Source organism: Chionomys nivalis, chromosome 17 (assembly GCF_950005125.1).
Source record: "Chionomys nivalis chromosome 17, mChiNiv1.1, whole genome shotgun sequence".
Lineage (NCBI taxonomy): Eukaryota > Metazoa > Chordata > Mammalia > Rodentia > Cricetidae > Chionomys > Chionomys nivalis.
Genome location: NC_080102.1, coordinates 48,878,297 through 48,891,970, shown reverse-complemented (window position 1 = coordinate 48,891,970; position 13,674 = coordinate 48,878,297). Strand labels below are relative to the sequence as shown.

The 13,674-nt window shown below is 39.6% G+C and overlaps 1 protein-coding gene across 5 annotated transcripts in view; it reads right to left on the bottom strand.

The window, feature by feature from the left end:
- Window positions 1-13,674, bottom strand: part of Cntn1 (contactin 1) — a 266,999-nt gene that overhangs the window by 93,945 nt on the left and 159,380 nt on the right. For all 5 annotated transcript variants that reach the window (XM_057791546.1, XM_057791551.1, XM_057791548.1 and 2 more), the window contains exons 4-7: window positions 11,771-11,903; window positions 8,208-8,380; window positions 5,334-5,429; window positions 1,288-1,494 (exon numbers count right to left, since the gene is read on the bottom strand). In XM_057791546.1, the coding sequence (XP_057647529.1) occupies window positions 1,288-1,494; window positions 5,334-5,429; window positions 8,208-8,380; window positions 11,771-11,903 (609 nt within the window). The remainder of the gene's footprint in view (window positions 1-1,287; window positions 1,495-5,333; window positions 5,430-8,207; window positions 8,381-11,770; window positions 11,904-13,674) is intronic.

Here is a 13,674-nt window from a genome sequence, read left to right as displayed (position 1 = left end):
TGAGAAAATGGGTAGAAGAGGAGGGAAGACACAAATGTGAAACCGAGTGGGGAGAGGTGAGTAAGGCCCCTTTCCAGACAGCTCGTTTAGCCTTGTGGCCAGACTGTCCAGCCAGACCGTCAGCAGTGTTTGCTGAATATCAAGTGACTGTTTCTTTAGGCTGACGAGGGAGGGAGACTTGATCGGGGGAGGGAAATGGGAGGCGGTGGTGGGGAAGAGACTGAAATCTTCAAGAAATAAATAAATAAGTAAAAATAAAAATAAAAAAAGACAAAATAGTGAAGAAGTAAATGTTGAGCACATCAGTGGTAGTTGTTGATATAGTCAGCAAATACGAATGCAGAACTACAAAAAAATAAAATCAAACGAGGCAAAGTGTCTGCATATAGTACTTCCTAAACTGTGTTCATTGCAGAGAGGTGGGTAGGCACTTAAGAAGTAATTTCTGTGAGAATAACAATCCCAAGAAGAAGGCAGAGTATTGAAATAAATAAATATTGTATAATTTATTTACCAAAACAATGCTGTGGTCTGTTTCTAAGAATTTTATATAAGTTTATAAGATTGTTGTATAACTCATAATAAAAAATATTAATTTGTAAAAAAAAAAGAAGTGAAGAGGGAATGCCAGTGGCACGTGGTACTTCCCATGCTACGGAAGGAGAGGAATCAAACAGGACCATTTTGAAGAGGGTACTCTTCACTCCTAAAGTAGCAGAAGAACTGGGGTGAAGCTGTGATGTGATAAAGCGTACCTCAAGGAGTGCTAAAAAATTATGGAAAAAATTTGAAATTAAAAATGGAGTTGGAGAATGACCCCAGCACACAGGCCACAGTATTATATACTAATTACTTAAAGCAGAAATAGCAATTGTTTCTTTTAACTTGCACCATGTAAATAGTTCCCAAAATAATTAATTTTTTCTAATTATCTAATTACTTTTTAAAAAAACTTTGTCTTAAGTGTTTAGTCTCATTACAAATGTACTAGAGAGTAAAAATGGTCATGAAACACAAAGCAGATCCCAGTCATTTCTGTGACAATTCTGTAGGGCCCTGAACCAATGAATCAACCTTCCATATACTTCCTAAGCTGCAAGTGATGAACATGAACTCACCCATTTTTGGGAAACATCATTGAGTAAAACCAAACTTCAGAAGCTAAAGACTAAGTCTTCCCTCTAGCATACACGATATGCTCCCTTCCACAGGAAGACAATGAATCATTATTATAAATGTGCTTTAAACAGATAACTGCAAAAACAGCGTAACAAATAAAATACTTACGTTCAGGTATTGGAATGAGGGGTATAAACTTGCTGAATACACTTTTTGTAATAGAAGGGCTGGACACAAAGCAGGAGTAGTTGCCTCTATCAGAAGCCTCAACATTTGCAATGTAGAGATTGCCATTGGTCTGAGACACAAACCTCCGCTTGTCCATTGTGATAAATACAGGGAATTCATTCAGGAGCCAGCGGTAGCTAAGGTCATCTAGAAGAAAATATTGCCCACTAAATATTAAGCTTTTCTCTGAAAATAAAGTTTCTGCTTCCTAATTACAAGTCAACTGTCAGTGGCTACAAATACGTAAATATCAGAAGTTGAGATATTTTCTCATAACTACCGTATTCTCAATAATATAATTGTCATGATGAACAACCGAATCTATCTTTCTGTATCTATCAATCATCTATAGCTAGTACTTTCGAGAGTCTCAACATTCTTCTTTTCATTTCATTGGGCTAGTGGTTTTGGGTTCTTTAAGAAAGTGGATTGAGCAAGTCATGGGAAGCAAGCCAGTAAGCAGCAACTCTCCCTGCCATCCCTGGCCCTGCCATGGCCTCTGCAGTTCCTGTCCTGTCTTCTTTTGCTCGTGAGAATGAGGTGGAAGAGTAAGTTGAATAAACCGTTTCCTCCCAAACTTGTTTTTTGGTTATGGTGTTTCTTCACAGCAATAGAAACCCTAAGACAGCAAATAACTAATATTCTGCTAAAGGAACACATCAATAAAATTATTCGTAATGATATTCTGATATAAACTTAAATCATTTCCTCATTCAGCCCCCATCATAAAAGCTTTTCTTGCAGTATAGAACTGACACCAAGTCCCACAAGTAAACAATGTGCAGATGATGAGAGACTTTGGAGCACTCAGCCTTAATCAAATGTCTTCTGTCAAGACTCAGGGATCAAAGAGGAAGAGAAAAAAAAAGATTGTAAGAGCCAGAGGTGGCAGATGTCACCAAGGAAACAGTATCTTCTAGACACAGCAGGACTGATATACAAATAAACTCACAGGAACTGTTAGGGCATGTATAAGACTTGCATAGGTTTGAACAACAAAAAAATCCAAGAAGTGAGAAATAGAAGTGGGCCCAAGTCCCAGCCCCCAAAAGAAGCTATTTACAATTGATATCTGATGGGAATGGGAAAATAAGTTTCATTCCAGTGCCTTGTTACTGTCACTTGGTGCATCAACCACACTCCAGGTTAGTCTTTGCCAAACATAAAATCTATTCTATTTGTTTTGTTTTGTTTTGTTTGAGTGTGTGTATCTGTATGTATTTTGTTTTGTTACTTTTTGTCTTTTCTGGAGGGGGGTTATTGTGTATTACCTTTTTGCTGCTTTTGTTTTCAGGAAGAGAGGCAGACAGAAAGAAGGGGGAGGGAGGAAAAAGGAAGAGGGAGGAAGGGAGCGAGAATATGAAGTTAAGTGGGTAGGGGTGAAAAGGATTGGAGTAGTTCTAATCTGGGAAGTGGAAAGGACATTATAAAATAGATTTGTCTTAGGGTTTCTACTGCTGTGAAGAGACACTGTGACCATAGCAACTCTTACAAACTTATGAAGAGTTTAATTGAGGAAATGGATTACAGTTTCAGAGGCTTAACCTATTATTATTATTGTCATCATGGCAGGGAGTATGGCAGCATATAGGTTGACATGGTGCTGGCTACATCTTGATCAGAAAGCAACAGGAAACAGACTATGACATTTAAACAAAAGAGACCTCAAAGCCCACTCCCACAGTGACACACTTTCTTCAACAAGGTCACACCTTCCAAAAGTGCCACTCCCTATGAGCTTATGGGGCCCATTACATTCAAACCATCACAATGTTGTATGTGATAAATTTAGAAAACAAAACATCAAGCAAAGGGGGGGGGGGAGGAATTTCCTCCTAATTTTGCTACTGTTATGAATCTGATGTACAACCCCTGAGAAGGTGCAACCCCCAGTTTGAGAACCCTGCTCTAACCACCTTAAAGTGGTAACCACTCATGTCATGTGACTCCTCTGTTCAACATTCTGAGTGCAAATATCACTAAAAGTTAAAGCACAGGATTGCTATGGATGCATGATAAGGTCCTCCACAGCACAGCGCCCGGAACCTCCATTGCATGTCTTACTGCCTTCCACGTCATCCCCTCTGCTGCAGATACTCTGCCTTGCATTGCACCCAGGGTCCTACCTCCGACTTTGCTCTTGTTGCCTCTCCCTTCTGGAATGTCATCTCAGATGCTTATACCATTGGCTCCTTCACGTCTTTATGGTTTTAGTCAAGAGTTCCTTCCTGCCAAGGCTCCTTCTAAAATCTAAATTATCCCCTACTCTTTCCTCTTCTTCTCCCTCTCTTTTAATCCTGTACCTTTAGGTACTGCTGTTACAGCAGAGGGTCTCTAAGGGCTGGTGGCTTCTATTGTTCTGTCCCTCTGGGGTGTCCTCTGAAATGAGCAGTGTCTAGTAGCGGGGAAGTGCTCACAGGGGTTTCTTAGTCAATGGAGCTCACCCATTGTTGAGTAGGCAAAGGGAGTCACTGGGCAGTCATTGCCTTGTTTGTGAGAAACACTCCGAAGAAGAGAGGGATTTGCTCAGTTTCGGCAGTTCCTCAGCAAAAATCTATTCTCTGATGGAATCCTGCTGTAACACTGTACATAGGCCCCTCCTATATGAGCTAATTAATTGGGGTTTTTTTGGAGTACAGAGAAAATTACAAGTATTTTATAAGAAAATATATGTATAATTTTCAAATATGCATAATGAAATTTCACATACATGAAAATTTACATGTAATATGTGTATAAATTTGTATGAAATATAGATGTTTATATGTCTAGGAATACACACAAAGTCAGTGCATTCCATACAAAATTACTTATAGCAGAGTGTTCTGTTTCATTTTCTATGAATATGTTTTAAGTCACATTTAAAATATAAAGAATATAAAACTTTTTTCAGGGAATAAATAAAACAAATGAAAACAAGACTACGAATATATACTAAAATAGCCATTCTTTTAACCATATCAAATGAAAGAAATATGTATTCAAAATTGAATTTTTAACAGATGATTTTTAATTTTGTTTCCTTTCTGGAGTACACAATTATTCTCATAGATCTGTGACTCTAAGGACATTAATAATTTATCATGTCTTTATCCTTTTCTAGTGATTAGTTATAAATCACAGTGTATCGCAGATATGAAGTTGAAAAATTGATTGATCTTACATCATTCCTCCATGCTGTTCTATTTCTTAATATTCAACATAAGTTTTGGGAAATCTGCTATAATTTCTCTTTTGTGGTAGAAACTTTAATAAGGTACAATTCAACAAAGCTACTGTTTATAAACTAAAATGACTAGAAACCCTTAGGTTTAGGGCTAAATCACTAAGGAACCCAGATGGAAAAGCATCTACAACCACTTGTAAGTGATGACCACAAAGTGACGCTGTTGCAGAATGCTGTCCTCTTGTATGGTACAGACATTGTTCTAAGAAACGCTCGGTGGATGTGTTTACTTGCGTGATATCTGCTTGAGGCTGATTCACTTAATTTTCTAGGAGAAAGGGTCACATAGCTCCATCCCTTCCTAACATCTTATAGAGAGTTGGTGGGTGCTGGAGGAAAGGCGTTTTCTTCAGTGGTGTAGCTGTTCTTCACTCGCCCATGCTTATGTAAACAACACCTCTCCCATGTCCCGCCAAGGGATACTAGTTAAACTCACTGCTTCACCAAGCTAGTCTTGGGTAAAATCCTTTCTTAGATGAGTGTCCTGTCCATGGTGAGATGCCCCCCCCCCCAGGAAAAGTTCACAGCACAAATGCAATGAATGAACGTCATTAAATTAATGATGGGCCATGATTGTTAGATAAATTAAGTAATTGTTAGCGTATTATCATTACTAGAACACTCAGATGTCCTGATTTAATACCCAGAGTGGCTATAGTTCGAGGAACTCCATTTACTTGGAAAGCGATACAAAGGGACACAGAGAAGCACCATGCCTTTCCCTTCCCGAGGTGTCTATAGTTCGGGAAACCCCACTTACCTGGAAAGTGGTATGGAGGGTCACAGAGGAGCACCATGCCTTTCCCTTCCTTCACTTTCACCTCAGGACGCTCCTCAGGAGGAAAGGGGTCGAGATCTAGTTTTCAAAGGGAAAAGGAAAATGTTCGCTCTGCTCAGGAGAAGGAGATGTTTGTTAAGCGTGATCTTTCGGTAACTTGTTTGAACGATATGCCAGAGCTGAGCTGGCTGTGGACACCCTCCCAAAGCATCTTGTTTTCACAGCTGGGATTGGCGCATGCCATCCAGTTCCTTCATGGACTCAGTGCAGCCTGCACAATTCCAAAAACCATGAAATTTCCAGCTAACCTAAAAATGTTCCTTTGGGGTTAGGGGGTTCTCAGTGAAGACCAGTGAGAAATACAGTGAGGTCAGTCAAAGACAAAGAGCTGCAGAAACTAGAGAGGAATGGCTGGTGTGCATCCCTTCTGGTCAATGCTTGGAGATTCGGTGCAAGGAGCTGAGGAATGAACGCAGGGGACAACAGGAAAGTGATCCACACAGCCCAGTCCCCAACCCCCAATCTCTTTTTCTTTATATGTTGAAAACTCATATTTTGTTTGATTTCTTGATCCTTAAGTGCTTAGGTTCTTCCTTTCTTTGACTGATAATGGTTCTCATTAATTTCTTCCTCTTCTTCTCCTTTGTGCTCCACACCCAAATCACAATACCTACTTTTGACTCTGCTTAACACATTGCCTGTCTCTGGAAACCTGTGTGCTCTTCCTGTCATGTTTTTCCAGAGGAAAGCCCAAAGCCACATCTCTGGACTGGAGGTGCTAATGGCACCTGAGTGCCCTTTCCAGCCTCATCTGCTCATTTGACACTTAATTAAACTTGGCAAAGCTCCGTTAATCTCTGGTTGTGGAACAGAAACACACATGCTCAGTCCCATCTTAAAGTTATTTCTCTAGCTTCCATACTACTGCAGTAACAGAAGAGTGTTTCTGTCTCTTAACTTGGCTTCCTTTAAAATTAAAAAAAAAAGCTTTAGTGCAGTGTGAGTACTGAATTCTTTTTCTAGTTTGATGTGTTTTATCTGTAACGCTCTTTGCTTTAATATTTTTGTGTCTTGACCTGCCTCACCCTTCCTGGTGATGGATCTGCTTTCTTGAAACATGGTTTTCACCCTACAATGTATTTAGCAAAGATTGAAAACGACATAAAATCACAAACTGGAGTTGTATTACTGTAATCAGCACCCCTTTTAATATAACACTGCCTTGTAGTAAGAAACACTTGTTTACTTCCCAGCCGGCCAGACTCCCAAAATAAGCCCACAGAAACTGTATTAATTAAAAGACTGCTTGGCCTATTAGTTAGTTCTAGCTTCCTATTGGCTAGCTCTTACATCTTAAACTAGCCCATCTTCATTAATCTGTGTATAGCCACATAGCTGTGGTTTACCAGATAAAGTTTTGTCCCCAGCGTCTGTCTCCAACGGGGCTACATGGTGTCTCCTGACTCTGTCTTCTTTCTCCCAGCATTCAGTTTAGCTCCCCCATCCCCATCTAGCTCTGCTCTGCCCTATTACAGACCAATGTAGATTCTCTTTATTCATTAACCAATAAAAGCAACATATACATAGAAGAACTTCCTACATCACTAACTTCTATTTTAGCAAGTATTTTTTGAAATGTTTTCTATTATAGGCCCCCATTAAAAATGTTGTAATCCAATTTTAAGATAATCAACTAACTAGAACACAGTTGAATTAATCACAGCCCATAGAAGTTAAACACTGAAGGGCCAGATAATTTCAGGGATTGGGGGGTAGGAGAGGCACAGGGCACTTTGCATACCTCAGATTTTTTTCCTAATAGCTAATTCTCACCCATGAGGGCCTTCATGCTGGCACCACTTCATCGATGCTAGATTGAAGAGAACTGTCCAGCATTCTTCACCATCTAGTCTTGTTTATTTTCCATCATTTTATTTTATTTTTGGTTTTTCAAGACAGGGTTTCTCTGTGGCTTTTGGAGCCTGTCCTGGAACTAGCTCTGTAGAACAGGCTGGTCTCGAACTCACAGAGATCAGCCTGCCTCTGCCTCCCGAGTGCTGGAAATAAAGGCGTGCACCACCACCGCCCAGCTATTTTCCATCATTTTTATAACATAGTACTGTGCCTATGCTGAACTCACAAAGCAAATCACACTACCCTGTACAATGCATTTCTTCTATGGCAAATCTTACAAGCAGCCTGCTTTCTTGTTTTTTTTTTTTCCCTCGTTGCTAAACTCTTAGTATGACAGTCACTCAGAATTATCATATCTTAATTGAAATTTTCACAAGCTGTTACTCCTCTCACCAACAACAACTTGCCACCCATAAATGAGCAGGTCATGTGACTTCTTTAATAAGCCACACAGTGTCACTATGGTTGGAATGATAAGATAGGAGGGTTCATAATCATAGGGACAAGATTCTTTTAAATTTTATGTATATGTGTGAGTGTATGTGTGTATGTGCATGTGTATGTTTGTGTAAACATACATGATATTCAACAGGCATATGCATGCGTGTGTGTGTGTGTGTGTGTGTATGTGTGTGTGTTTGCTTTCTACCCATGGAAGGCAGAAGAGGGCATTGAATGCCACGGAGTTGGAGATATAAGCAGTTGTAAACCACTCAACATGGGTGCTGGGTACTGAACTTGAGGCTTCTAGAGAGTAGTTAATGTACTTAACCTCTGAAACATCTCTCCAGGAGAAGTACTTTTCATGAAAGAAAAAAGCTGAGATAGTTACCATTGCAGAATTAAACCTGAATTTATATAGATCTTTATCAATAATGAAAACACTTGGGATTTCATTCCACACAAATAAATCCACTCTTTTAAAAGGTGGCGATTACTTACATCCAAAACTTAGGGTCGCCTCCGTGCTTCTGACCATCCCATAGTTATTGGATGCCAAGCAGTAGTATATCCCAGCATCTTTCTGCTTGTCAGGGTAGTTGATGACAAGGTTTCCGCCTACCATACTGTATCGGTCATTCGTCAGGTCAACATCCCCATTATTCATTCTCCATCTTGAGAAAAAGATATTAATGTCACTCTGAAGGACATGAGACATGGAAACTCTGCCGGGCTAACCTCAGACTGAAGTGTTTCCATATAGCTCCACGTGAAGTGAGATGGTTGTGCAGGACTCATTGGTATTTCTTAACAACCTGTAATTCTGAGTATTTGGAAACATGAATGATAATTTAGCTAAGGTACAGAAATGTAAGTGCTGGCTCATGACACATCCCCTCATCTTAAATGAGGCATCCTAAAAGAAAAACGTGTTACTGAGATTCATTCCAAAAAATTGATTTCTTATTGTTTAGACGCTTGCTAACTTCATTGCATATGTGGTTTCAAACACACACACACACACACACACACACACACACACATATATATACACATTATATAAAGTATTTAAAACATGTCTGTAGAAGACTTAAAACATAAATTATCATTATCTGGCTAAAAAAGCAGCGATTTTCCAATAAAACTAAAGGAGGTAGGCTGTCTGCTCAGCAACTAACAGACATTGACCACCAGGGGGCGATCACACAGTTTAAAATTACTCCATTGAGTCTTCACTCTAAGCTACAACTAAGTTAGCAAAATCAGAAGTTCTTCAGCCTGGATTTGGTGTTCATTTATGCTTTTCAGAATTTCTTTAGGGGAAACACTTGTGGAAGGCATTTCCCTCCACCATATACTCCTATGTATAGTGGCGTCAATGAGAAATATTGTGGCTAAGAATACCACCCACTAATTAGAAGTCTGCTGGTTTTTGTTTTGTTTTGTCTTTTGAGTGAGTTGCTGAGAAGAATGCATGTAGAAAAGAGCTTTCATTTAAGATGATAGTAAGAAACCATTTTACAATCATCCCATGCTGTGCCAGCGTCTGTCTTTTAAAGCAATGTCCCAGGAAAACCATCAGACCAGAGTCCTCACCCTGAAGTTTAGGGGGCAGTCGTGGCTGCTATTTTTTGGTGCCAAATACATTTCTGATGCAGGTAAGGATAATGGTGAAGGTGCACGATGTCAGGATGTGTTTATGATATTTCTCAGGTATAATTTTTCCGTCAGAGCTAATTTCTAAAACAAGCATAGAGCACTATGTGTGACTGAGCTGCTGGAAGCCAAGCAAGCGCTGTGGAGCAACCAAGGTGCGTGTTTCTCAGTCAGGCAGCTTCAGTGGCTAGAGATTCCCCCACTTTACTGACTGCAACTCGTGTTTATTGCTTTGGCTTCCTCTGGCTATGGTTGTTTGGGATATCATATAATTTCCTACCTCATTGTGTTAGGTAAGACCATTGTTGGCTTTCAGAAATGGGTATTGAAATCCCTAGGCATGCCTTTAGATGTGTATTTATATGGCAGTGCTTGCTGCCTGGGCGTGGAGATGGGGGAACGTGGGACAAGGCTGATGAGTGGCAAGTGAAGTTACTTGTTATGCATCTTACCTCACAGGGTGCTACCATGCATAAGCAACTACCACTGAGCATGCAACAAATACAAAAGTACATGTGAAGGACAGATTGCATGATTACCTAATGCAGTTTGCCCTGTAATTTACCACCAAACAAGTCTTCCTCCTCTTCTCTTCCCCTTTACCTTTCACTGTGTTGTCAGATGTAGCCACCTCTCTATCAGGATTGAGCATCTACTTGGCTCCCTCTGCTTCCTATATTAATAAATGGACAGTGGAGCCAGCTCAAGCTGGGGGTTTTGTTTGGCTAAAACCTGTAAGGTGGAGTCAGTGGCATGTTTGCCAGATTACATGTTTGCCATTCCTACAGCCTCTGTGTGGGGAAGCACAATAGCCCTGCCCATGCTGTACTCCTAGAAACACTGAGCATAGCTCCTGCTGATTGGTTGCCTCTAAGCCAGTCTGGAGGCTCCTAGTACAGACAAGATCATGGAATCTGTATCCCTGAAATAGGCTTGAGATTTCACATTATCTTGAGGTTTCTTAGGAAATCATCACGCCTGTGTTTTGGTCCAGCATCTGTGCTTCACTTACACAGTTAAGCCAATGTCTCTAACGTAGTATTTAGCATCTTTTCTTGTATTTTTTTTCCTCCACAACCTGCCAGTAATGCCAGTCCATGCCCAGGACTCTGTGAAGAGGCCATTGCAGTAAGTCTAGCAACCAAATGCTTCTTAGAACAAATGTGTTATACATAATTTATATTGTGCTCCCATGCAAGAAATTGAAACAATAAAAATGATTTCAGAAGGATGGTGATTTTATATCTAAATTCATATTTTACTTTAGTAGTAATCTTGTAATTATAGCCAGAGGCAAGAGAAAATAAACACAATTATAATTAAGTGGTGGGAAGGGGCTATTTTCCTTGGTAATAACTTTTTATAACAATAGAAAGCTGTTTTATAGTAGGAAGAACGTCTACTATCAGACACTTAACTATTAATTGATATACTTCAATTAAGTCAGGTGACAACTGTCCACTTTAGTCCCATTTCCCCATCACTCGTTTTTTTTTTTCATAGAAACACTTCACAAAAGAAATTCAAACTCATTGGCATTTAGTCAACTTTTAGTCTTTGAATTGGATTAAATTGTTGCTATAGTTTTGTAAATTCTGTATCAGAGAAACCCATTTTTACTTATTACCAAGTTTTTATGATACCACAAAGAAGTAACCCAGTAACAGAGGAAGAGTTGTTTATGCAATTTTCAATGTTTAAGACACATTTTCTTGGTTTTTTTTTTTTTTTTTTGTGTGTGTGTGTGTGTGTGTGTGTGTGTGTGTTTTGATACAGGGTTTATCTGTGAAGCCCTGGCTCTTCTGGAACTCACTTTGTAGACCAGGTTGCCTCTGCCTCCTGAGTGTTGGGATTAAAGGCATGCACTACCACTGCCTGGCTAAGACATATTTCTGTGCTGTCAGAGATAGATAGAGGTTGGAGATCACTTAAAAAGAATAACACTTTCTGGAATTAACTGTGCAAACTTTTGAATGTAGTTAATATAGAGATATTATCAGTCACTAATAGATTTGGGTTATCCAGGACAGTGCACATAAAATTAATTTATCTTCACATACACAGAGACACACAGACACACATAGACCCACATAGATACACACAGACACACACACACACACACACACACATGGCTTGTATGTAACATTTTGTTTGTTTGAAAGCACAGCTCATTAGGTAATATCAAACCAACCTGTTTAATCTGTGTATAAATAAATTCTTACATACATTTAAGAAAACTACTATGTGTATAAATATCATATAGTGTTTTCAGTAGTGGGTATTCCCTATTTGAGTTGATGGACCTTACAGACCTATCCTAGAGATTTCCCTACAGATCTGAGATCACAGTGTCTCCTGTTTTCAGCAGCCCTAACCCTCCATCTGAAAAGGGTAGAGGGGTGCATTACTTGTAAACCGGAAATGGGCTGGCTCGTGCCCGGCAGTTGAGTGAGACCTTTCCTTCCAGGGACTCTTCTGGGTAAATGGTATTGATTGGTTGCTCTTCAAAAATGGGTCCAAATCCTTTGTCCTCTTCAGAAACTGAAACAAAAACAAGATGATTTTAGAGCATACCACTTTGTAAGTCAAAGAGAATTTGGTTTCACCAAAAGTACTTCTTTTCTTCCTGTCTCTCATTGGTTCCCTAAATGTGTCATTCCTCCCCCACACACATATGCATACACACATGCACACAAGCGCATGCACGCGCACACACACACATTTGTGCCTCCAGGTTCTTGCCTAAGCTTTGAACTTTTCTAAAATCATAATCCCAATTTTCTTATCAAAGTTTGTACATTTGGGACACAGGCCTGGCGTTAATTCCTTCAGAGGACTGCCTCCCATTCTTCCCGGTCTAAATGGTCCTCTTTTGTGGCCCTATCGCTCCCCACTCGGGCTGCAGGACTTAACAAGCCTGCTTTGATTTTTGATGCAAGCTTCTGTGTCACCACACTGACAGCGCTTGGGGACTGTGTCTTCTTTAGTCGCTGTGCCCTGCTACCCAGCGGCCTGGCGGTCCAGAATGTAAAGGAGTTGCTTAACGGTTTTAGACGATGAGAATGAAGTGGTAAATGAATTCCTGAATGCTCTGGCGGAGATTATCCTCCTTTGAATTTTCATCTCCTCGAACTTATGTCCAAGATTCATACTCAGCTGTCATTTGTGACCACATATAAAACATTATGAGTATGGGAGTTGATGAACTGGTTTGAAACCCATCCTAACTGCCCATCAAATACCTGGACAAGGGAAACACTTGTCCAAGGAGTCCTCTCTGGAAGGAAGAAGAAATGAAATGGCAGGAAAGTTTGAAGAGGCGTGTCGCTAGTGTAGCAACGTCTACAAACAGCGGAGAGTCATAGGCTTTGAGGGACTTAGTAGTGAGCCATATGGCTCCAAAGGCAGGAAATACTGCCCTGAGGGCACTCCAATAGAAGCAAACATGGTTCACTCCTCCGCTTGTGTTGTTGTTATTGTTACTGTTTTGTCTTTGTTTCTGATTTTTGTTTACTTAAGATGGTCTCATATAGCCCAAGCTGATTCTAGATTTTCCTGTCTCTACCTCCCGGGTACTAAGAACGTAGGCATGTGTCGTTATGTCAGGCTACCCCAACTTACTCTTTTTCACCTTTTTTTAATTTAAAATATGCTTTTTTATACAATATATTCCAATTAGAACAGTCCCCGTCTCCTCCCAGTTCTTCTCCATCCAGATCCACACCCTTTCCACCTCCACACAGAAAATAAACAAGCATATAAGAAATAATAAATAAAATAAGACATAATAAAATAAAACAAAGACAAACACATTATCATAGGATTATCATAGGACAAATAAAAACAAAAACAAGAGAAAGAGCCAAAGAAAATGCACAAGAAATACATGTAGACTCAAAAACATACACTTTCACACAAATAGGAATCTCAAACACATAAAACTAGAGATATAATAAAAAGACCCAAAAGGTAAACATAATTAATGATAATAATAATGATAGATAAAATAAAGAAAAAAGAGAATGTTCTGTCTCAACATTATAAGACAAAAACTTCCAAAATACCATTGAGTTTGTTTTGTATTAGCCATATAGTGCTGGGTATAGGGCCGACATTTAAGACTAATTTGTTTACTCAGTGAGATTCATTGAGAGAAAGTTAAGTTTTCATTTGCAAGTATTTATCAATTGTAAACAGCTTTTGGGTTAGGGATGGGGCATGCATCCATTTCTTTCAGCTCTAGGACCCTCTTGTGCAGAACTGTCAGTCCTGTGTCTGCTGTCACAGTCTCTGGGAGCTTATGTTTGTTGGA